General features: G+C 41.9%; 1 protein-coding gene across 1 annotated transcript in view; it reads left to right on the top strand.

Moving 5' to 3' along the window:
• Positions 1 to 25,906, top strand: part of TMEFF1 (transmembrane protein with EGF like and two follistatin like domains 1) — a 436,679-nt gene that overhangs the window by 378,823 nt on the left and 31,950 nt on the right. Inside the window, exons 7-8 of the mRNA XM_033930653.1 lie at positions 7,702 to 7,767; positions 24,818 to 24,941. Coding sequence (XP_033786544.1) covers positions 7,702 to 7,767; positions 24,818 to 24,941 — 190 coding nt within the window. The remainder of the gene's footprint in view (positions 1 to 7,701; positions 7,768 to 24,817; positions 24,942 to 25,906) is intronic.

Raw genomic sequence — 25,906 nt, 5'->3', positions numbered from 1 at the left:
AGCACCTAACAACAAGTACTGTATATATTAAAATATAAACCGAGATTTATGGGCCATAAAATGGCCCAAAAATGGAGGTTTCGGTTTATTTTCAGGACAGCGCTGACCCGACCCCTCCCAAACCTGTTGCAGGCCTTTGCCTGTTGCATGTCTCTACCAAGTGGCAAAAGTTCTAATGCTAGGGAGGCCTCCAGGCAGTTTTTCTGAGGGCCTCTTCATGACTGGGCTGGAGACCTCTTGTCTACTTCCTCCTCAAACCTAGGGTTACCATATTTATGAAAACAAAAAAGAGGATTCAAGCAAAAATAGCAAAAAAATAAAAATAAAAGAATTCCCACTAAAATGTCCAGTGGTATATTTTCTTATGGGGGGGGGAGAGGGGGGAGGTAGGAAAAACCTATAACAAAAATAATCCAATCATTTCAGAATCACTCACTAAAAAACTCCACTTACCAACTGACTTTCTCATATACTCCTGGCAAATAACAAACAGTTGTTCACAATGATTCTTCTCTTCCTCAATCTTAGGCCCTCTTGTAATAAGGCCCTCTTTTAGTGCGCATTAATCGAATTAGCGCATGCTAAACGCTAACGCATCCATACACTAACATGCACACGTTAGCGATTAGTGCTAACTGATTAGCATGCACTAATTGATTTAGCGCGCACTAAATGCTAACGCATGCATAGCCTATGGACACGTTAGCATTTAGCGTGCGCTAATCGGTTAGCGCACTTTAGTAAAAGAGGGGGTTAATTTGCAATCTTTAAACTGAAAGTAACATATGCCCATGTGGAATGTATTACGTGGGCCAAACATCTCGAAAGCTAAAAACCAGATTGATTGAACATCAACCATTGTGTTCGAGCCCATAAATTAATGGAGCCGTTGGTATCCCATTGTATGCAATTTAATCATAATTTTGAGGAATTTTGGTGTGTGGTGTTAGAACAACTTCACACATCCATTTGTCGGGGGGACATACGGCATTGGCTCTGCCACCATGAACAAGGTGAATACATGACGTTTCTTAGCTTGTATTAGTTGGATTATATTGCCCTGTGCTTTCACGAGTAAGGGCTCCTTTTATACAAAGCCGCGCTAGCGGGTTTAATGCGCGTGACTTTTCATCACGTGCTAACCCCCGCGCTGGCTGAAAAACTACCGCCTGCTCAAGAGAAGGCGGTAGCGGCTATTACGCACATTAAACCGCTAGCACGGCTTTGTAAAAGGAGCCCTAACTGTTTGGATTTCAAGAACCTCACTACTTGAACGTCAAGTGACTAACCATTATCCTGGTAAAGGGATTTCATATTTTGATTTTTTTTGTTTTTCCATGCTATTTGTTTACATGCAAGATTTTGCAGAATGTTTGTTATTTCCCAGGAGTATATGAGAAAGTTGTTGGTAAGTGGAGTTTTTTCTGCCAATGATTGAAGGTGAGCCACCCTTGTGGGGCTCAACAGGGTTTGGCTCTTTAAACCTGAGCTTTTTCTCCACTTTTATTGATTGCGTTTTGCAGTGAGTGGTTCTGAAATGATTGGATTATTTTTGCAATAGTGTGATTGTACATCCAATCTCCTCTAAGTGTGAGTGTGGGTAGGAAAAACCTCCCATTCCAATCATAGGCATAAAAACTTCCCTCTAAATTTCCTGTATTTTTTATTTTATACTGGCAGATTACCCGGCGTTGGCCAGATATTTATTTATCCCAAAATGTCCTACCTCCCACATGTCCCACCCTCCACATGTCCCACAGGAATGTCCCTCTCTATGGGGCTGAACTTGGATTTAAACGGCATTGGGAGTGTCAGTATTCTTCTCAGTGAGCCCGAAAACTATGGGTTGGACACTAATGTTAGTCGTTTTCGATCATTTTTACGTCACCTCCTTCCCACCCACACAGTATTTTCCCCCCAGATAGTAAGTGATATGTGTACCAAGATTGGTTGAAATCTATCCATGCGTTTATGGATTAGACACTAATATCTGTCATTTTCGATGTTGGTGTTCTTTCCAGCTAAGTACAAATTTTTTCATTGTTTTGTACTTTTTCGCCCGTGGGTCTCGGGTCTGGCATTAGAGGGGCTTCTATGACTTAGCACCCTAGATTACTGTAACATCATATACCTAGGAGCTTATAAAAAAACTTCAACAAGCTGAGATTAATTCAGAACACTGCGATCCGACTAATCCACGGTTTAAAAAAATGGGAACACATTTCCCCTTATTATCAGAAACTCCACTGGTTACCCGCAGAATCCAGAGTCCTCTTCAAGTTTGCTTGTTTTTGCTACAAAGCTGTCTTTGGGATTCTTCCAGCTTTACCTAATCTCCCAGTTCTCCCCCAACGAGTCCAACAAGAGCACTCGCAGAACAAACCTATTTAATTACCTCTCCTTGAAATCTTACCAATACAAAAAGTTTCTAGATAGAATGTTATCATTCCAGGCAGCTAGGCTGAACACATGGCTTGGAAAGCCCATACTTGAGGCCACTACATATGCAGACTTTAGAAAATCCCTGAAAACTCGACTGTTTAACAAATTCTAAATTCCCATACCCAACTCTTCCTCGCCATGACCCTTCCACCTCGCCCCCTAATTCCAAGGCCCGAAACTAATTATACTTTCCACCTTGAATCTCATGTACTGACATAATGTATCTTTATTGTAACCCACCTGCACCCCATGTACTGACAAAACATATCTTTATCGTAACCCATGTACTGACTAAATGTATCTTTATGGTAATTCACCTGTATCCCTTACACTGACAAAATGCACCTTGATAGTAAACCACTTGTATTGTAACCCACTTGCATCCCATGTACTGACAAAATATATCTTTACTGTAACCCACTTGTATCCCATGTACTGACAAAATGAATCTTTAATGTAAACCACTTGCATCCCATGTACTGACTAAACGTATCTTTATTGTAAACCGTTTCTAACCCATGTACTGTCAAATGTATCTTTATTGTAAACCGCTTCGAACTTCACGGTATAGCGGTATATAAGAAATTTTTAAAAAATTATTATTATTATGAAATTTGTGCACTGTTACTACTAGTAGATATAAAAGTTTATGCACGAGGTTGCTTTATTACACATATCACACACTTGGAGCGTTCCCATGATGGTGTGTGGCGACACCGATTGGGTCTCAGCCTCTGTTATCTAGAGAATTAGAACCTCTTTATCGAGTGTTCCTCAGAGCTCATAACCTCACACTGAGGACGCTCCTTCACTATTTTATTGACAATACATTATTTTCTATTGAGTGATTTTTGCAATGTCAGCCATCCGAGAGTCACACAAGCTTCCCAGGCAAAGCCCTAATTTTGTTGCATTGAGGGATGTAGGACCAATGCAGGACAGACTTTTTTTTTACAGTCTGAATCCTGAAAATAGTAAGGATCAAGAGGAGGTTAATTAGCAAACTAAAGCCTATGCTTTGAGCTTCTGATTTTTGGGTAGTTGTACAAAGTCTTGTGTTATCAAGATTAGACTTTGGTAATGTTCTGTTTGTCGCTCTATATGTCACTCTATATATTGTTTATATAATGTCAGGATTGTCAGCTGCTATTCAGGCACTTCAGGTAATTCAAAATGCTGTGGCTAGTCTTGCTGAAGATGTGGGTAGATATCAACATATCGGTCCAATTTTGAAGAAACTACATTGGCCACCTGTAAAATTTAGAATTCAGTACAGTATAAGGTGCTGTGTCTGCTTTTTCAGAGTTTACATTGCACGATGCCTATGCACGCGTAAAGTTTAAGTTCGCCTGCTTCTGCTTCTGCTTCAAAGCACTATACGGACTTGCCCCTAAATACATAACCGACCTTTTCTCCTTCTCAGCCAACAGACACAAGAGGAGCTCACACTCCAACTTTGTTTCCCCCCCAGTTAGAGGTTGCAAACTGAAAAAACACCACATCAAGCAGCATCATGGGGTAAAGACCTAGAACAATTGCTTTCGCCCACCACTTATGAGGTTTTTAGGAAACGTACAAAAACACACCTGTTCCTAAAATATCTAGACAACTGACCCTCTTCTCCTTCCCCCCTCGATATTGATCACCACATCCTATTAATCTCTCTATCCTCAAAAATGGATTTCCTGTCCCACCAACTCTCTTTCTTCCTCCCCTTTTAAGTTCAATCAATTTGTACCTTGCTTAATCTTTTGTAAACCGCATAGAACTTCACGGTATTGCGGTATATAAACTGTTATTATTATTATTAAACAAATTGTGCAAAGATATGCTTCTAGAAGATCCTTACGGGTTAATGACAAGAAAAAGGTAGTAGTGCCGAATCTGAGATGTGTGTAACATTCTGTTACTATTAATGGTGCATTTTCAATTGCAGGACCACAATTATGGAATAATCTCCAGAGTACACTGCGGGGGTGTATTTATTTATTTATTACAAATCTTCAGCAGTTTAAGAAACACCTGAAAACACATTTATTCATGCAAACTTTAATTTCTTAGAAAGTGGGGGAGGGGGGTGTTCAGTAGTATTGATAGATAGTGATGTAGAGATGCTGCTTTCATTTTTATTATTTTAATGTGACTGTCTATGAGAAAATTTGATGTAAGTGGGTTATAAATTAAATAAAATAAATCTTATAGTGTAACTATAAGCAGTTGGGACTTTTCTCCCTGGAGAAGCGAAGACTTAGAGGAGACATGATAGAAACCTTCAAGATCCTGAAGGGCATAGAAAAAGTAGACAGAGACAGATTTTTCAAATTAAGGGGCACCACAAGTACAAGGGGGCATTGGGGGAAATTGAAAGGGGACAGGTTTAGAACAAACGCTAAGAAGTACTTTTTCACTCAGAGAGTGGTAGATACATGGAACGCGCTTCCAGAGGCTGTTGTGGACAAGAAAACACTAAATGGATTCAAAGAAGGTTTGGATAGATTCCTAGAAGAAAAAGGGATTGGGGGGTACAGATAGGTATAGACCATTGCTCAGGCAATGGGCCTGATGGGCCGCCGCGGGAGCGGACCGCTGAGCAGGATGGACCTATGGTCTGCCTCAGCGGAGGCAACTTCTTATGTTCTTAAGTAAAATGTAATGACACTACTGGATTGCTGGTTCGATATTGCTTTGATAATGAGTGTGACTGTTGGGGCTCATTTTACTAAGCTGCGATAGCGTTTTTAGCGCATGCAGAATTTTACCATGCGCTAAACCCGCACTACGTGGCTAGAACTAACGGCAGCTCAATGATGGCATTAGCATTTAGCGCATGTGGCAATTCAGTGCACGAAACCGCTATCGCAGCTTAGTAAAAGGAGCCCTTGGACAACTGGATGGACCATGCAGGTCTTTATCTGCCATCATTTACTATGGAACTATGTTACTTTGTAAATGTTCTTCCAGAAGCTCCTGTGAACTAGAACAAAGCTTTTGAATGATAGTCAAACCTAGGAAATCTGTGGTGAGATTTTGGGGAAACAATGTAAAGCTCCTGCAGGAGCTATTGACTACCCTGGCCCTTCCCTCCAGGGACAGAAGAGAAAGGGCAGAACACTTGTTTTCTGTTCGAGTCAGACACACCATTGCCTCTTGTCCCCTGACACTATCTAGCAGCTTGTGTGGAGAAACAGGAGGGACTAGAGCAGGCATAGCTCAACTTGCAGTTCTCCGTAATTCCAGAACTAGAAGTCGGCTGAGGGAAAAGTAAGAGAAGAAGTAGGAGAGAGCCCAGAGTGCAAATCAAAAAGATGTGAGTCATTTATGAGGGTAAGAAGAGTGCTAGAATCGGAGAGGAAGTAGAAAAACAGAGAGGGAAAGAGTATTGGGGTCAGGTCTGGTGGAAGGGAAGTACAAGAAAATGAGAGAGATACTGGGGTACATAGGGTAAGGGAATGGAAAGAAGAAAGTTGGAATGCATTTACTTTTGTCTCTTTTCTCCTTATTGCAATGTGAGGGCGATCACAACTCAGACCTTTCAAGGTATAATGATAACATTTTTTTAGTGATAATACTCTTATTTAAGGGAGATGGTTGCGAATGGTTTTTGTACAGGGAAAACTGTTTGTCTTCCACTCCTAAAATCTACATTTGAACCGATATTCAAAAGATGTTATATGTTCCCTATCTGTGGATTTTCAGCTGAGCTATTTGTTGGGAGGAGGCTAGAGTTGCTTTAGATTTTTTTTTTTAAATTTTGTAATTTTTCATGCTTTACAGTGAGGTTCTATGTTGCATTTTTATTGAAAGCAGTGATATGTCAAAACAATATAATTTTAATGGTAAAATAAAATGAAAATCTATTTCAAAACGAATCACGTTATGCTAAATTATTTATTGATTTATTTCCCACCCTCCCAGAAAATTCAGGGCAGGTAACGGTAAACAAACGCAGGCCCTCTTTTACTAAGGTGTGCTAACTGATTAGCGTACGCTAATCGCTAATGCGTGCATGTTAGTGTATGGATGCGTTAGCGTTTAGCGTGCGCTAATTCGATTAGCGTGCGCTAATTCGATTAATGCGCACTAATCGGTTAGTGCACCTTAATAAAAGAGGGGGACAGTTTCAGAGAGCAGGGTGACAGAAGGACCAGTGGAGTGACACAAAACAGAGGGAACCTAGGTACAATATTAAAGGCTATCAAATTATCATCAAGGAGAAATGTATAGATTCCATAGGCAGTGGATCTAAGTACAAGGTGAAGCTAACATATTGTCATGTACAGAGGGGAACCAGGTGGGACAAAGGGCATACATAGTGTAGGGGGAGGGAATTTGAGTAACATAGGTAGAATTGCCAGATTTTACATTCATAAAATCTGGACCCCTAGACCCTCCCCAGGCCCACCCATCCCCACCCCATTATGCCCCAGTACTGCCCCTAATCCCGCCCTAGCCCCACCTCCACTACTTGCTCTGGTCGGGCAGGAGGGCATCCGTGCATGTGTGGATGCCCTCTTGCCCGACACAATTTCAGGGGAAGATTTTCAAAACCCAACGTGCCGAATTTTGAAAAGCTCTCCGGACTCCCGGACATTTCCTCAAAAGAAGGACATGTCCGGGGAAATCCGGACGTCTGGTAACCCTAAATATAGGGAGCATAGCAGGGCACGTGCTGAAAAGAATTTTGGAGCCATATAGAGGGAAAGTCAAGCAGTAGTGGAATAATGTTCATATGTCTGTTTATACACATAGCTTGAGGCCTTCATTGTCACTGTGAGTTAAATTACAGTTGGTTTTCGTTTGCTATGTGGCTGCATTCTTTTGCAGAGAGGTAGTACTGTGTAATGTGACCTGTCTGCTGTAAGGTTCAGACAGAGCCAGTCCTGCTTCTTCCCCATTATAATTTATGGATTGGAAAGAAGTGCAGGATTGCAGATTCATAGATTCAGTGGGGTAGAGCTAGTCTTTTATGACAACATCTATCTCCTCACTTTATGCATGTGTACAGGCAGCTGGAGTTCACAGGAGTTACCCCCCCTGCCCACCTTATTTCCCCATTTTTATTGCCTATTACTTGGAACGACTTCTGGCCATACCAGTAGAGTGTTCGCAAGCTGTATTGGTTTTAGCACGATTACAAACAAATCCTAATGAATTATTCATTGCAACCTTGTCATCTTATCTCTTTAAACATAACATTTCACTTTAACATACTGCGCTTTCACAGTTGTGGAAAGTAAACTTCCCGCTATTATTGTTTAGGAACAGATGACTCCAGCTCCATGGGAAAGAAAGATGATGGAATTCAATATCGCCCAGAGGTGAAAGGTACTAGTATATCACTGTTTTGGGAAACAACGCTTTGAAATGTGCCCGCTCCTGTTTTGTTTCTGGTGCTTGATCAAGAAGAGATGCTGATGAGCAGCGAATCCTCCTTCCCACATATCTACTGTGCATTAAATTATGATCATCTTTTGCTGGCTTTTAGCAATGTGTGCCACCCATAAGTGTTTCTAATGATTGATGGTGCTTGTTAGAAATGCGCATTCATTAGCATGCATTTGGTTCATTAGCACCCCTTAAAAATTTAGTATGCATAAAATCAATTTCACATGCATTAGCTTATGAATTAGCGCATGAACAATTAATTTGCATGAGTTATAAAGTTATAATATGTGTTTTTAAAAAGTTATTTAAATTAATCTATCAGAATAAAGTTGTTTTTCTTTTTGTATTGTGCTGGTTTAGTTCTTAATAAAGATTTTTTAAGAAAATTAGGCTGTAAAACAAACTAAAAAAAGACAAACTGGGGAAAAAAAACCCATCCAAATTAACCAAGATGAAACCAATCATTTTTCCCTGTACACATCCCTAATATCCTTACTGAACTAAGCAGATGTTCTCTATCTTTAGTGAGCAGTTTTAGATACAGTAAAAGTTACCACTGCTAATTTCATTGGTGAGCAAGGGGCTCATTTTCAAAAAAGAAAGACATCCAAAAAGAGGTATAAAGGGGAAGATGGATGTTTTTCTTGCCAAATCCTTCCAATTCGCTATTTTTGAACCCTGTTTTCTAGACGGATATCTGAGCTATTCATCTGTAGTTCAGCTAAACCTCAAAACGCCGTGTTAGAGGTGTATTGTGGGCAGGACCAGGGTAGGCTTATGACATGGATGTTTTTCTGCCATAATCAAAAATTTAAGACTACATCCAGTGCACAATTTGGATGTTTGGGGCTAGACCTATTTTCACAACAAAGTACCATATATGTGCCCAAACTGACCAGATGACAACTGGAGGGATGAAGAAATGACCCACTCCCCCAACTCCCTCAGTGGTCACTCCCATAAGAATTCTATGAACATCGGAGCTGTTACCACCATGGCCAGTGCTAAAAACTGCACTATAGCTTAGTAAAAGGGGGAGAGGGGGTAAGGGCCCAATGTTCAGCGCAATTTAGCCATCTGTGAACAGTTCCCAGCTGGCTAAATAGCACATAGCTGGCTATCTGGTGATGTCATACAAATTCAACAGCTTACCTGCTAAGTTCGGTGGCCAAACAGAACTGCCTAAAAGGCCGGTCTATCTTTGGCCATTAAGGCCTAGATTCACTAAGGGCATGGATCGGATCGTATCCGTGACGGATCGGATCCGTGTCTGGGGGGCTGATTCATCAATCACCCTCATGCAAATGAGGGAGATCAAAATCATGCCCCCAACCGACTGAATGGGATCACTGAACAGTGATCCTTGAGCATGCGCAGACCATCTGTAGATGACCTGCGCATGCTTAAAGAGCAGCGACCTTTTTTTTTTTAACTTTTTGGTTTTACTTTTCTTCGCGAGCCCATGGTTTTAACTTGCGGGTTAAAACCAAGGGCTCGTAGTGCGGGGATTAGCAGGAGAGTCGGGGCGGCGAGAGGAGGAGATTCGGGACAGGAGAGCAGAGTCGGGCAGGAGAGAGGAGCAGTGCGACGAGACGAGAGTCGGGGCAGGAGAGCAGACAGGAGAATCAAGGCCGAGAGAGCAAAACACAGTTGGAAAGCAGTTAGCGACTGGTCCCCAGCAGTCGCTTCTTTTGTTGATTGGCCAGCCCAGTTGGTTTTCAAGATTTGTTTTGTGAATCACTGCCTGCCTACATTTTAATGCCTCATTTGCATGCACGGAGCAGATCGGAGGATGATCGGGACAGAGGTTAGTGAATCAGGCCAGAGGAAAATCGGGTCGCAAAGGGGTCACAAACCGATCAGTACACGATCGGTTTGCTTAGTGAATCTAGCCCTAAGACTTAGACAGCTAGCCACTAAATATTGGCCTAGTAGGCTATATTTCTCAGCCGGCCAAAAATAGACCAGAAATTCAATCCCAGTTGCCAGATATGGTGCCAGCACTAAATTTCTGGTATCGCTGAAAACCGTGGGGGATCACCAGCAATCTTTTGTGGTCTGAATATCAGGGGTAAGGGTTGTTTTACAAAGCTACAGTAGAAAGTGGCCTTACAAGACTTTCCCATGTGCTAAAGCCATTTTTACTCCTGCCAAAAAATGACTGATTTTCCCAAATTAATGGCCATGGGCTAATTTTTCCATTAGTGCACAGCCTTTGCAAAAAAATAGCATATCAGCCTTTCTTGACACATTTTGTACTTGGTAGGGGCCCATGTTCTAATCCCATTATAATCAGTTAGGACATGTCAATGTAGACGTGCTAACTAGTGTAGAAATGTCCACTTTCTGTCCCTCAGACACACCTCCTTCCAGAAAAACATAAAACAATTTTTAGCACATGGTTTATGTGTGCCATTCAGAACTTACCACAGGATGCCTCAGCGTGCCCCATTGAGAAAATGATGCACAAAGGGGTTCTTTTACTAAGGTGCGCTAACCGATTTAGCATGTGCTAAATGCTAAGGCGCCCATAGAATAAATTCATGTAAACCATTCTGAGCTCACCTGGGAGAACAATATAGAAAATTGAACAAATAAATGCTAAGATCATGTTTTTACAACAGTTTGGTTAGAGGGCCCCTAATATTTTTATCCAAAATTACAATTCATTTGCTGATTTTCACAGATTGAAAATAATAAAGTGAATCTGATGTGCTCAAAATGTGGACACCTTTTCGGTTACTATTTTTTTTTTTTAAGTTGTTAATGAAACATAAATGATTTAGGGGCCCTTTTACTAAACTTCATTAAGCAGTTAACATGACATTATGAGTATGATAGTAATGTAGCCTGCACTACTGTCTACTATGTAAAAACAGGAGCTTTTGCATTAAAAAAAATATTGTGTTAGCTGCCTGATACAGAAGTGAGCTGGGTCAAGGTGTGACAGAGGTGGGAGGAGGTCTGGCTAGCTGTCTATACTATGCACTTCTCTCCCTGCACCAGTAAGTGCTGCTGAACTGAATACTCTCTCAAGAGGAGTTGGTGAGCATGGAGGTTGTGTTTGGTGCTGATGGAGCTTCACGATGAAATGTTGGCCACTGTTGGTGGGACCCGGTTCTGACTCTGAATGAACAGCTTTAGTTTAAGCATAGATATTGTATTTTTCACGTACCTGACCATAAGACGCACCCATCTGTAGAGGAGTAAAGCCCAAGAAAAAAAATCCCTCCACCCTGCCCTGTACCCCCCTCTGGTGGTCTAGTGGTAGGCCAGGACAGGGTCTTATAGAACGAAAAACCCGTAGGCAGTGTAGGCACCTTCCTCTCCCCCTCCCCCCCCCCCCCGTAGGCAGTAGAGGCACCCCTCCCCCGTAAGGAGCCCAGGCTCCCCCCCATAGGCAGCAGAGGCAGGCATCCCCCTCCATAGGCAGCAGAGGCACCGCCCCCCCTTCTGTAGGCAGCAAAAGCACCCCCCCAGTACCTTTTTTTGAAGTCCATTGGAGCTTTCCCTGCTCCTGCCTGTCTCCCTCGCTGGACGGCTCTTCTTCTGTTCAGGCAGAGTGGCGCAGAAGGCAGGCAAATGCTGTTTTCATTCCTGCCTGATCTGGCACCGCGAGTCACAAGAATTGACTGCAGACAATCGGTGAGCAGCGCTGGACCAGGCAGGAACATGAACAGCACGCACCTGCCTTTGTGGGGGTGGAAAAAGTGTGTCTAATAGAGAGCTAAATATATGGTAAGTCTGAAAGTTTGAAAATTCTGTTAGAGACATTATGTGACACCCAGGGCCCATCATTTTTTGACACCCCCCCCATCTATATGAAAAATATGATTTTTCGTAACAATCCACATATCGCACAAGAGTGTACCTACGAAAAGGCAGCATCTTAAACACTGTAGTGAGCACTAGAACACCAACACATACATTGTAAAACTAAACAAGCCAGATCCTGTACAGTCAATTGATCCTGTACAGTCGATGCCATCAGAAAGCCATGTCCCTTTCATACACACAGAAAGATACACCCTCGCCCAATATGGAATAATCACAAACTAAAAATAGAAATATGTAGACAAAAGTTAAACTGAACCGCCAAGAAACCAGACTCTGCATACAATGCAACACTACACCACAAAAACAGTAATACATGTCCTTTAATACTGTGCAAAATATAAAGACAGTAGATGTAAATTTGAAAAAACTGATACATAACAATCACCACTTTACAAATTAACAAATAAAAATAAAACAAATAATGAGAAATAAGAAAATACCATTTTATTGGACTAATCCCTGTAAGCTCGGTCCCCATCCCCGCAAACCACCTGATTCCATCCACACAAGCCTTGAATTGTTTTATATTGAACTTATTATATTAAAGTATAAAAAGAAACAATATTCTGTACAATTGTCAATTTATAAATCAGCGTCTTCTTCCCACTCTCTCTTCCCCATTTCCCTTCAGCGTCCTCAGCCCACTCTCTCTTCACTTTCCTTCAGCGCACGCACATAAAAACAAGCATATAACATCAATTTATATTTAAATATATCACTTAATATCCTATTAAAATATAATTCAGATCCCATAACCCTCCCTCCCCCATATACAATGACTTTCATCAAACATAAGAAGATATATAATAACCCTCCCCTCTCCACATTATTTGCTCTCATAAGAAAACCAAAATACCCCCCAAACACACACCCTTCTCCCCCCACCTTGGATGTGCATATTTAAGGGGAAAAAATGATATTCGTTCATTACAATATTTTGTTAATGGTTCACAAATATCCTGAAATTTCCTAAAATTCCCCTGCTGCATGGCAATTACTCTTTCCATTTTAGATAAGTCTAGCATCACTTCTGGCTTTAGCCACTGCCTTGTCACACTGTTTTATCTACTTGAGATCCTCAAATTTTATCACCCCAAGGCTCATTGCCTGGTCCATGCAATCAGCTTATCTCTTCCAATTGTATGCCACAACTTTAGATATCTGCACCAAAAAGGCATCACTCTGCATTTCTTTGTATCAAAGCATAACTGCCAAGCTTGAACTAACACTTCTAATTTTTGTAGATCATTTCTCATATATGAAAAGGGGTTGCCAAACTGTGAGGCTTTGAGAACAAATGCAGAGTTAGAGGATTGTGACTAATGTCTTGTAAATACTGCATTAGTCTTTCAAGGAAAGGACAGCTGTGCAGGGCAGGATTAATTCTTCGAAGGCCCCTAGGCACATAAGTACACTGGGCCCCGCCCCACTCTGCCCCCGTTTATCTGTTTTCTTATTTACTTATTTCCACTTGTATTTCTTTTCTTTTCTTTTTTTTTAATTCAAAACAAAGATTAGTATACCAGTGCACAGTTTTTCTTCTATGCAACCCCCAAACATCTCTGAACAAATCCCCCCTTCCTTCCCTTCCCACCTACTTACCTAGGACTTTAACTCTGAACCCTTTCCATAGATATATAAAAGTGTTCAAATGCATTGTAAAGCAGTACTACTATCCAAAATATAAGTCTATATTACAATGCCTCTCAACTGCCTCACTCTACGTCAACCAACTGTAACCCATAAACAACCAAATCTGTAACTCCTCTGCTATGTTCCACTCCATGTATGTTAACTTGTAATGAAACAAGGCAAGCAGTCCACCAAAGAATCCAACATGAAACAAAAGAAGTTCGGCAGAAAATATGGAGATTCAAATCAGGTTTATTCAAGATGCTCCCAAGAACCATGCCTAATGCATTTCACCAAACAATGCTAGTCAACGCTAACAGAAAACCATGTCTTTCGTACACACAGAACACAGATACACTCTCACCCAGTATGGAATAAGTAATCACAAACAATAGAAATATGTAGATAAAGGTTAAACTGAACTGCCAAGAAGCCAAACTGCATACAGTGAAACACCACAGAAACAATGACACATAGCCCCCTAATACTCTGCAAAATATAAATATAGCAGATGTAAATTTGAAGAAACTGAGAAACAATCACCACTTTACAAATTAACAAATAGAAATAAAACAAAATTTTAAATTGTGGTGATATGGTGCAAATATTTCCTGATGTCTCAAAACCTACCCAGATGAAGAGGAAAGTATTGCTTTCATTAAAACCCAGACTAATAGCTCTTGGAGCTACTTTTTATCTGAAATTTCCATGCAAATGCCTTGTGCAATTGCATGGAAAAGATTATATCTTCTGGGATCCAATTCAATTGGAAAGTTTTCTGAATGTAAATGAACCAAATAAGACTTAGTAACTGTTATATTTTGAAGAGATAAATTATTAAGTTCACCTGAAAGTTGGTGGAGTTTCCCCTGTTGTTAGAGGGAACTCCTGATTATTATGTTTATTATGATTATTTGTTATGTAAAGGGAGTTAGCCCTTTCTTAATGTGGGCTTGATAGGAATATGTTAATTAAATAATGATCTTTATTTTCTTAAGTGGTCATAGACTGTAAAATTCCATTCTTTACTGCTCTGTAATATGAACTGTTGTAAAATTATTAAAAAAAAAAAAAAAATTGAAAATAAGAATATACCATTTTATTGGACTAATCCATTTTTCAATTAACTTTCAGAGGCCATATCCTCCTTCTTCAGGTCAATATAGTATACTGTTGTTATATTATACTGTCCTGACCTGAGAAAGGGGGTTTTAGTCTCTAAAAGTTAGTAAAAAAATGTATTAAAATTAGTCCAATAAAAAGATTACCTTATTTTCTGTTTATAAAAGTTTTATCAATATAACTACAATACTATTTTTTTCTAAAGCAACAAAAATATCTTTTTTTCTACCCTTAGTCATTTCTGCTTTAATCATCTTGTCTTCACTCTCTTCTTTCTAACCAGTATCTGTCCTTTCTCTGTCTTCCATGCAGGATCAACCTCTTCCATCCACTGTCTGCCCTCTCTCTCTGCACCTTCCATCCACTGTCCGCCCTCTCCCCGTTCCATATGGCATCTTCCCTCTTTCTATGCTCTTTCCATAAACTGTCTATCCTGTGCCCCTTCTCTCCTTTGTAAATGATTCATTTCAGCTCTGCAACCTCTCCATTTTTCTCTCTCTGTCACCACCCCCTCCCCTATGCTCTGGCATCTGATTTCTTTCCTTCCCACCCCACGGTCTGGCATCTCTGTCTCCTTTCCTTCCCTGATTCCCTGGCATCTCTCTCCTTTCCTTTTATCTCTCCCTCCCTCTCTATGCTCTGGCATCTCTTCCTTCCTTGCTTCCTTCCTTTTCCCTTGGTCTGGCATACCTTCCTCCTTCCCTCCATACCCTGGCATCTTTTCCTCCCTCCCTCTCTTCCCTCCATGCCATTGCATCTCTTCCTTCCTCCCTTCCCTCCAAGCCCTGGCATCTCCTTTCATTCCTTCCTTTCCATCCCTCCCTTATCTTCCTTCCTCCAGTTGGGTGCAGCAATTCTCTCTCCCCCTGCTCCTTTTCCTCGTTCTGTCACCACGTCCCTGGTCAACAGTGCAGCCCCTAAGCAGGTACTCAAAGGCCTAGCATCATGAACTTCTTCGGGCAGCAGCAGCATTCACAATTTGCTGCTGTTGCCGACTTCAGGCCTTCTTCTCTGTTGGGTCCTGCCTTCATGGAAACAGGAAATAGGCAGGACCTGGCAGAAAGGAAGGCCCGAAGCCAGCAACAGCAGCGAATTGTAAACACTGTTGTTGCCAGAAGAAGTTAATGACGCCAGGCCTTGAAGCACCCAGGGTAGACCGCTTCTTCCCCACCCCCCCCCAGTAGCCAAAATGTTCCTTTTCAGAGGGGCTTCGACATGTCAGAATGGCTGCCGTGTTGGGGCCCCTCTGAAAAGGAACATTTAGCTTAGACCCTCCCATCTCTCCCTCCCATGCAAACCCCGCTGACCCTCCCACCGCGAGATGACCAACAAACCTCCCTCCAGCAGCTTCGTAAGCAGCACTCTTCCCTTTCCATCCAGCTTGCGCCCCCTTTCTCCTTTTTACATGATTCATTCCAGCTTCACTGCTCTCTTTATTTTTATCTCTCTTTGCCCTCACTCCTTATTTCTCTGTTGATCCCCTTCCCAGCATCAATCTCTCTCTATTTTCTCATTCTTCTCTCTCCCCTTTCACTCATCTGATCTCTCTATTCCACCCTGACCCCTTCCCCTCCTCTAATCTCCCTGCCAGCTGCTTCCTTCCTTTTTTCTTCCTCCTATCCAACAGTAACTCTCTTCCTTTCCCTTTCCCTCCTCCACTCCCAGCAGCATCTCTCCTTCTCCCTCCCTCCAGGTCCAGTATCAGTTCTCCCTTTATCCAGCAGCTTCCCAGCCTCCGACAGTGGCTTCCTCCCCTTCCCTCCGAGCCCCTCTCAGCAGCTTTCAGTATTTGCCTGCAGCTGTGATTCACTTTGGCAGCCTTAGGTCCTTTGATGGGTCGCGCCCACCTCTGAGGAAAAAGAAAGTTGCATCATCAGAGGCAGGCCGCAACTCAGCAAAAACCCCAAAGCTGTCTAAGTGAATCGCTGCTGCAGGCAAGTACTGAGAGCTGCTGGGAGGGGATCGGAGGGAAGGGAAGGAAGCCACTGTTGGAGGCAAAACGTTGGCGCTCATCTGCCCCCCTGATCGGACCGGCATGAAATTTATGCGGACTGGAGATTGAAAGAACACTGTCCTAAAGCACCGCACTGCGGCCCTCCTGACCATTTCGGGCCCTAGGCCCATATCTACTGGGCCTACCCTTTAATCCAGCCCTGTAGCTGTGAGTGAAAGATGAATCATACAGATTGTGTAAATGGGGAAAGAGTGGGGGAGGATTTAACATTTGAGCATATGTTGAGTTTGTATGCCGAATGTTCCTTGTGCACTGAGTGTAATAAACATTTTTTTCACTGAGTGTATATGCTAAGATTTTTCCCATTGGTTATTTAGAAACATGATGGCAGATAAAGGCCAAATGGCCAATCCAGTCTGCCCATCTGCAGCATCCATTATCTCCTCCTCTCCTCCCTAAGAGATCTCGCATGCCTGTCCCACACTTTCTTGAATTCAGACAGTCTTTGTCTCCACCGCCTCTACCAGGAGACTATTCCATGCATCTACCACCCTTTCTGTAAAAAAAGTATTTCCTTAGCTTACTCCTGTGCCTATCACCTCTTAACTTATTCCTATGCTCTCATTCTGGAGCTTCCTTTCAAATGAAAGAGACTCACCTCATGCGCATTTATGCCACATAGGTATTTAAACATCTCTATCCTATCTCCCTCCTTTCCTCCAAAGTATACATATTAAGATCTTTAAGTCTGTCCCCATACACCTTATGATGTAGACAATCATCCATTTTAATTGCCTTTCTCTGGACCGACTCCATCCTGTTTATATCTTTTTGAAAGAGCAGTCTCTAGAATTGTACATAATATTCTAAATGAGGTCTCATCGGAGTCTTATACAAGGGCATCAAAACCTTCTTTTTCTTATTGGCCATTCCTCTCCCTATGCATCCAAACATCCTTCTAGCTTTCACCATTGCCTTTTCAACTTGTATAGCCACCTTAAGATCATCACATACTATATAACATCCAAGTCCCACTCCTCTTTCATGCACATAAGATCTTCAACCCATAAACTGTACAGTTCCCTTGGGGTTTTGCAACCCAAATGCATGACCTTGCATTTCTTAGCCTTAAATCTTAGCTGCCAATTTTCAGACGATTCTTCAATCTTCACTAAGTTCTTCCTCATGTTTTTCATGCCATTAGGAATGTCTATTCTATACCAGATTTTGGTACCTTCCGCAAAGAGGCAAATCTTACCTGACATCCCTTTAGCAACATACAAAAATGTTAAAAAGAACAGGCCCAAGAACTGAACCTTGAGGCACACCTCTTAACATCCCTTTCCTCAGAGCGATCTCCAATGACCACAACCCTGTGTCGCCTTCCACTCAACCAGTTCCTGATCCATTCTGTCACTTTGGGGCCCTTACCGAGGGCACTCAGTTTATTTATTCGACACATGTGTGGAACACTCTCAAAGGCTTTGCTAAAATCTAAATACACTACAACTAGCACTCTATCCAATTATCTGGTCACCCAGTCAAAGAAGTTGATCAGATTTATTTGACAAGACCTGCAGCTTTAACCACTGCACTACACTCCCAGATCTACCTCTCTACACTCAAAATTTCACCTAAAGTCCAAGAAAAAGTCAGAGCTGTTCCTCTTTCCCCTTAAACCTTCTGCTCCTCCTCCAATGTTCTCCATCTTGGTAAATAATACTGTCATCGTTTCAGTCTCCTCTGCTCGCAACCTTGGAGTCGTCTTCTAGTCTGACCTCTCATTTTCTACGCACATCCAACAAACTGCTAAGGCCTGTTGCTTCAATCTCTACAATATCGCCAAAATTCGCCCCTTCTTCTGTGAGAACACTAGCCAGACCCTTGTCCACACTCTCATAACCTCTCGCTTACTGCAGTCTACTTCTAACTAGTCTCCCACACTGCCTCCTCTCCCCCCCTGCAATCTGTGCAAAACTCTGCTGCACGACTCATCGCCTACCAACATCACTACACTCATGTCGCCCCCTCTCCTTAAATCACTTTACTGGCTCCATATCTGCCTTCGCATACAGTTCAAGCTCCTATTGCTGCCTTAAAAGTGTGTTCGTTCTCTGCCCCTCAGTATCTCTCCTCTCTTCTTAATACCTTCCAGAGAACTCCGTTCCTCAGTTAAGTTACTCTTAGCGCTACCCTTTTCCTCCACTGCCAATTCCAGACTTCGTTCCTTTCATCTAGGTGCCCCCTATGCCTGGAATAAATTACCCGAGTTTGTCCGTCGAGCCTCTTCCCTTGTTTAAAAGCAGACTGAAAACCCACCTTTTTGATATAGTTTTCAGTCCTTAACCCTTCTCCTCTGCCCTCCAACCCAGCCCCTTAACTGTATCCATGACATCCTGTTTGTCTTTGGGAAGCAGAGCTGAGCTTCTGATGTCATAATGGCTCTTCCACCAAAAAGAGCCAATCTCATCAGTGATGTCACAATGGCTTGATTGTCCTGTACCTCCTCTGCCCTCCAACCCAGCCAGCTGATTAACTGTATCCATGACATCCTGTTTGTCTGTCTTGTCTGTTTGTCTCTGTACAGCGCTGTGTACGTCTGGTAGTGCTATAGAACTAATAGTAGTATAACTATATCTCGGTCATGGTTCTCCATGAACTAGGGTTATCAAATGTCCTGATTTTCCTGGACATGTCCTCCTATTGGATCTAGAGGCTGTGATGGAAGAGTCTGAGTTGGATTTAGTGGTGATCAGAGATTTTTCAAACGGAAAATATGGATCCCATCCCCCCACCCCACTCTACCCCCTCCGCCCAATGGTGATTTGTTGGAAGCTTTTTAAAACCTGGACACAGTGACGGGTTTTAAAAGCTGTCCAGATCCCCAGACATGTCCTTCTATTGAGGACTTGTCTGGGGATCTGGACAGCTTTTAAAACCCGTCATTGTGTCCAGGTTTTAAAAAGCTTCCAACAAATCACCATTGGGCAGAGGGGGTGGAGTGGGGTGGGGGGATGGCTAGGGAAAGTTTGGGTGGAACTGGGCGGGCCTGGGAGCAGGTCTAGGGGGATCCATATTTTCCGTTTGAAAAATCTGTTAACCCTACCATGAACCACATCTCTGATCACCACTAAATCCAACTCAGACTCTTCCATCACAGCCTCTAGATCCAAAACTTTGTTTCCCATACTTCGAGCATTAGCATATACTGCTTTCCAAACTTTGCCCCTTTTTCGCATCTGTATATTTAGTGGTTCACTTACCTGTGGGCTTATACTTATCTAGGAGCGTTGATTGGCCTGCCCCGATGATTCTAGTTTAAAACCCTCTTCAAGTAGGTTAATTAGTCTATGTAAGCAGGTGAATTAGTGTTCCAGAGTATACAACTAATATAGTATGAAGCTTGAAGGGTGCTATTAGCTCACATTGTCGTCATGCCCAAGATTTCTCACCGCAATTCCTCCCTTCCTGTAGAGGGCTGTCATCACCAGATCAACTCTGCAGGCCCAAAACAGGACAACCAGATTCAAAAATCGGGAATAATGCCAAACTACTACATTCTGCAGCTCATAGTATGGCAGATTGTATCATACGCTCATTATCACCTACTGTGCTGCTGTACAGTCTCCTGTACAGATTGTGCCTGGTTTGAATAATGATTATTTTTATTCCCTGGCCTTCTTGGCCATTTGCCTCAACTTCACATTTGGCCTAAAATCTGTAAACCATTCAATTCATCTGTGGCTATAGTACTCTGGGTTCAGATTGCTTGCTTTTCCTTCTCAAAAGAAACCTAACATACATACAAAATGAGCTAATAAATTTCTTCTGGGATAATAAGCATTGATTTTAAAACAATGGATTTTTAACTTCTCTATTGAAGATAGAGGTAAGGCTTTGAATTGTTTTGCAGGCTGGATGTATTCCGACTATAAGCTCTGCTGAAACTACTTCTGGGAGGAGTCTCTAGAGACAAGTCAGTTGTTAAACTCCTGCAGGAAATTGGGGGTGGGCAAAGAAAAGGGCTTGGAAATCATAAACATGATTTTTTTTTTGTTTCTAGAGGTCTTTTTATTAGAAGCGCAAGTAAACATTACAAAGAAAAGGCAATACACACAAACATAAGAGCACAATACGTATATACTATATAAATAAATTGCAGGACCAGGATGTAACATCAGAAGGGAGCTAAGGCTGGTGCGAGCAGCAGGTGGAAGATTCTGCTTGTGCCAGTGAATATTTCAAGAGATGCATGGGGGTAGGGGGCGCTCAAGCGGCGGGGAAGAGTTGGGGGGCCACCACCCCAGGCAAAACCTCCTTCACTTTGCCATTGAGACATCTGGGTTTTACTTCCATTGAAACCGAACTCTAAGGACTTTCTTAGAGATCAGAATCCACAGGTGACCCTTGAGGAGAGGAATGCTGGCCTAGTGCCTAACCCTCAGTAAGCCTGATTCTAAGAGAGAGGTTGTAGAGGCTCATCAGTATAGATAGTTTTCACAGCAACCTGTGAACTAGCATATATAATTTGCATATATTTGCTTGAGGAGAGAGCTGTTGACTAAAATGCTTCTTTGGATCTGTTTAGGACTTTTCAAAACTTTGGGGAATAGTAAGTGGGAAAGAGGCCTGAAAGACTGTTAAGTCAGGTCAGGCACCTTTATACTTCATGGAGTGTGAATCCTTTCACCCTAACTGAAAAGTGTTCCTTGAGGGGAGACCTCTGGCTGGTTTCAGCCTCTTAGTTTGAGACTGAATTTTGAGGACTCTCTTGAAGATCAGATTCCATAGGTGACTTTTGAGGTTAATTCCCTCCTGCCTACCCCAAGGTGGGGCTTTTATGGCTCTTCAGCCAACCAGGAACAGGGCATTACTTTGGTAGGATTTTTCTGCTCTTTCTTTTTTCTTCCAGCTGTAAGTACTTCTGCAACCACAGTATTCCTGGGAAATGTGTCACCAAAGCTCCTGCACAGGTTATAGCTTCTGTCTGTGTACAGACAGAAAATGTTACCCAGGCAGAGGGAATGGGTCCATGTGCCAGCTGTCATCAGTTTCAATCCCTCATGAAGGAAATAAAGGAACTGAGAAAGGAGGTGACAAAATTGAGAAGTACATTGATAAAATGGTTCATGAGGCATCAAAGATTTCCAGCAGTGGGGAAAAGAGGCTATGCTGAGGGAAGACAGCTGGACTCAGATTATGGAACCCTGAGAGACTGGTACTGTGACTCCACCCACCCTTCAACTGAAGAACTGGTATTCTGCCCTGGAAGTAGAGGAGATGAGAGCATCCCAGGGAGAGGAAGGACCAAAGCTTGAAATCCCCAAAATTGGTGGTGTGCCTCAAGGTTACGTTCTTGGGTCTGTTTTTTTAAACATTTTTATAAGCGATATTGCTGAAGGGCTGTCAGGTAAGATTTACCTCTTTGCGGATGATACCAAAATCTGCAATAGAGTAGACATCCCGGATGGTGTGAATAACATGAAGAAACACCTAGCGAAGCTTGAAGAATAGTATGAAATTTGACAGCTAAATTAAATGCTAAAAAAATACAAGGTCATGCATTTGGGCTGCACAAACCTGAAGGAACAGTACAATTTAGCGGATGAAGAACTTATGTGCATGACAGAAGTGCGGGAGTTGGTGTGATTGTATGTGATGATCTTAAGGTGGTCAAACAGGTTGAAAAAGTGATGGCGAAAGCTAGAAGGATGCTAGGTTACATAGGGAGAGGTATGGCTAGTAGGAAAAAGGAGGTATTGATGCCGCTGTATAAGACTTTGGTGAGATCTCATTTAAAATATTGTGTACAATTCTGGAAGCCGCACCTTCAAAAAGATATAAAAAGGATGGAGTCAGTCCAGAGGAAGGCTACTAAAATGGTATGTGGTCTTCATCATAAGGCGTATGGGAACAGACTTAAAGATCTCAATCTGTACTTGGAGGAAAGGCAGAAGAGGGGAGATATGATAGGCATTTAAATACCTATGTGGCATGAGATGAGTCTCTTTCATTTGGGAAAAAAAAGCTCCAGAATGAGAGGGCATAGGATTAAGTTAAGAGGTGATAGGCTCAGGAGTAAGCTAAGGAAATACATTTTTTACAGTAAGGGTGGTAGATGCATGGAACAGCTTCCCAGAAGAGGTGGTGGAGTCAGAGCCTGTGTCTGAATTCAAGAAAGCTTGGGATAGGCACGTGGGATCTCTTAGAGGAAGAGATAATGGTTACAGTGGATAGGGCAGATTGGATGGGCCATTTAGCGTATATCTGCCATTATGTTTCTAAATGGTAATCCTAACCTAGCAGGAAACTCTAATATATATATATATATATAAAAGTATAAGTAAATACCCCACTTGATCCTCAAAACAATCCCCCCCCCCATCCCCTGTTATTTTACTGGCCAGAAATAGCACTGACAGGTTAAATAAGCCTTAGCCAGCTGAATGTAAATATTCAGTATGAGCTAGTCAGTTATATCTGCTGCATATTCCTGCTTAGCGGTTAATTGTTAACCAGCTATATTGCACAATAACCAGCAATTTTTAGTTCTGACTAGCAAAGTTTAGTGACCACAATGGGCTATGCAAATAGTAGGTGTGTCTGGCCACTATAAACTTAACCGGCCATTACTGAATATTGACATAGTTGGTTAAGTTTACGCTGGCCAAAACCAAACGGGATATTGAGTGCTGGTCACCAGAAATAGCCTGGTATTGAATATCCATGGTCACCGCCATCTGCGGGAGTTAGACAGCCTGCCTCCCACAGCCTGGTTATGGACCAGACAGTATAAACAATATATAAGTCATATAGATGACAAAGAAAATTAACAAATCAGTCTTCAGATGTTACTGCTGCATGCACACTGCTCTGTTTCATAGCAGTATTTCACTAAAACAGTAATCAGGGCAATTCTGTGATTGGTGCCTAGATGTATGTGTCACATATGTGTGTTAAGTTCACCATTAATTGACAGGCACTTATGTACAGTATAAGGTACCGCCTAAGTGCCATAGAGCCTACCTGTAAGAGGAGTGTATATATGGATGGACCATGAAAGAACCATGAGTGTGTCCCCGAATTACACCTGCAGTTGATAGAATGCTATAACCTACGCACAAAATCACAATCTTGGAATGTTCTTCAAATAGGAAAATCCCACTTATACAATACTCATTCCCTATTACACTAAGTGACAAACTCTAGCATCACAATCTTGGAATGTTCTTCAAATACGAAAATCCCACTTATACAATTCTCATTCCCTATTACACCAAGTGACAAACTTCAGCATACAAGGATCCTCAGACCACCACTGAGTAGCTTAACTTCAAGTGGTTTAAATCCTCATCGATCCTGCTGAAGTTAAATACTATTTTTTGTGTTTTTATGTTAAGATTTATTTTTACTTTTTAACTTAAGTTTCTTAATTTTCTTGTAATTATTTATACATATCATTAGATATACTGGTATGTATGTGTCACATATTAGCTTTTAGTATCTGTTCATCCCCATTGCCGACGCATCTCGCTGAACTTTTTCAAGGCGGGGAAATACGCTGTGAGCTTAGTACTTGCACATTCATTACTACCGCTCCCAAACTTATTTGGCTTGGTAGCGGCAGTAATGAATGTGCAAGTGCTAACCTCACAACGTATCTCCCCGCCTTGAAAAAGTTTAGTGGAACGCATGGCACACCTAGGCATATACCTTTTGCCTACCATTAACTTAAGAGGGCACACCTAAACATGGGTGCATCAGTGTTGACTTATGCTAGCATTCTATAATGGTATCTTGGCACCAAGATGCCATTATGGAATCTGTGCTAAGCACACGACATATCAATGAGACACCAATTTATGGAATTAACTCAGTTTATACTTGCTCAAGCAAGCATAAATGTCCATGATTTCAAGTTAGGTGCAATTTCTGCCAGTGTATACCTATAATTTTATAAAGACACATAGACTGAAATTGAGCACCCATATTGCCTTCACACATAGGTCACCTGTTATAAAATTACCCTTCACAGTAGTATCTTTTGGTCAGTCTATATCATTTTTATTTAGAAGGATATGTGGAAATAAAGGTCAGCAAACCAGCTATAGGTGACATCTTTGTATTACCTGAACGTAATACATTTGCAACTAGCTTTCAAGAGCCATGCTTTGTTCAGCAGGTCAGTGCACTTTGGAAGATTAAGTTGTGGCTTCATTGCTCTTGTCCTAGTTTGCAGAAATATCTCTCAATTCACTTTGCAGTATGCTTCATTGGCTCCAGCCAGGGGTCATTCTCCTTGGCTAACTTGCACAGGGCTATGGTGTAAGTCAAAATCTACCAGGATCCCTTAAAATGCGAGCTCTCACGCTCACCGGATACAAGGGAAACGGGGCTCTTTCTATTTAGATAGTTGACAAACCTATTTTGTTTCTTTCTTTCAAGATGCAAGTGATCAAAGAGAAGAAATTTATGTTGGAAATCATGTACCGTGCTCAGAAACTTTCAACAATTACTGTGTACATGGAAAATGTGAATTCATTTTTTCTTCTCAGAAGGCTTCTTGTCGGTAAGTCAGTGCATGGATGAAAAGATGATTTTTTTTTTTTTAAATTTATAATCCGCTTACAACCTAAGGGCTCCTTTTACAAAGATGTGTTAGGGCCTTAACGCGCGGAATAGCGCGTGCTAGCCGCTACCGCCTCCTCTTGAGCAGGCGGTAGTTTTTCGGGTAGCGTGCGCTAATCCGGTGCGTGCGCTAAAAACGCTAGCGCACCTTTGTGAAAGGAGCCCTAAGTGGCTAACAAGGTAAACATACACAGTTATGAACAAAGATATACAATAAACTTTACAATACATTACTAGACCTACAAATAATAAAATCAGGAGAAAAACTATCCTTCAAATAGCAAATCTCTTTAAGGAGGTAATTCTGTGGAAGGGGCGGCATGCATTATTAGTGTGAAATACATACCTAACCAGGAGTTATTTTAGTCATTAACATGTGTACAATCGTATATGCACGTTATTCATTATAAAATCACAACCAGTGTAAAAGTACATGCACCATTCAATGGTTCTGACTTTTACAGTGGGCAGAGTGCACGTTTCAGGTTGCAAGTTTATTGACATAGCTGGTTAAGTTTACGTTGGCCAAAAACGAATAGGATATTGAGTGCTGATCACCAGAAATAGCCCAGCATTGAATATCCATGGTCACCGCCATCTGCGGGAGTTATATACCGCCTATCAATGGAGGTTATCTAACCCCCCCTTTTTTTCTTTTTACTAAGGTGCGCTAATCGAATTAGCATGCGCTAAATGCTAACGCGTCCATAGACTAATATCCACGCATTAGCTAAATTGATTAGCACGTGCTATTCGGTTAGCGCACCTTAGTAAAAGAGGGCCTAAGTGTTTTTTTACGTTCAGGTACTTAAGCATTATCCCAGGTCAAGCAGGCAGTATATTCTCGCATGCGGGTGACGTCATCCACTGAACCCGGCATGGAACATCTAAAGTGAACTATCACTT

This window comes from Geotrypetes seraphini, chromosome 2 (assembly GCF_902459505.1).
Source record: "Geotrypetes seraphini chromosome 2, aGeoSer1.1, whole genome shotgun sequence".
In the NCBI taxonomy this organism is placed as follows: Eukaryota; Metazoa; Chordata; class Amphibia; order Gymnophiona; family Dermophiidae; genus Geotrypetes; species Geotrypetes seraphini.
The sequence above is the reverse complement of the archived record's forward strand: the minus strand, read 5'-3'. Positions and strand labels throughout refer to the sequence as shown.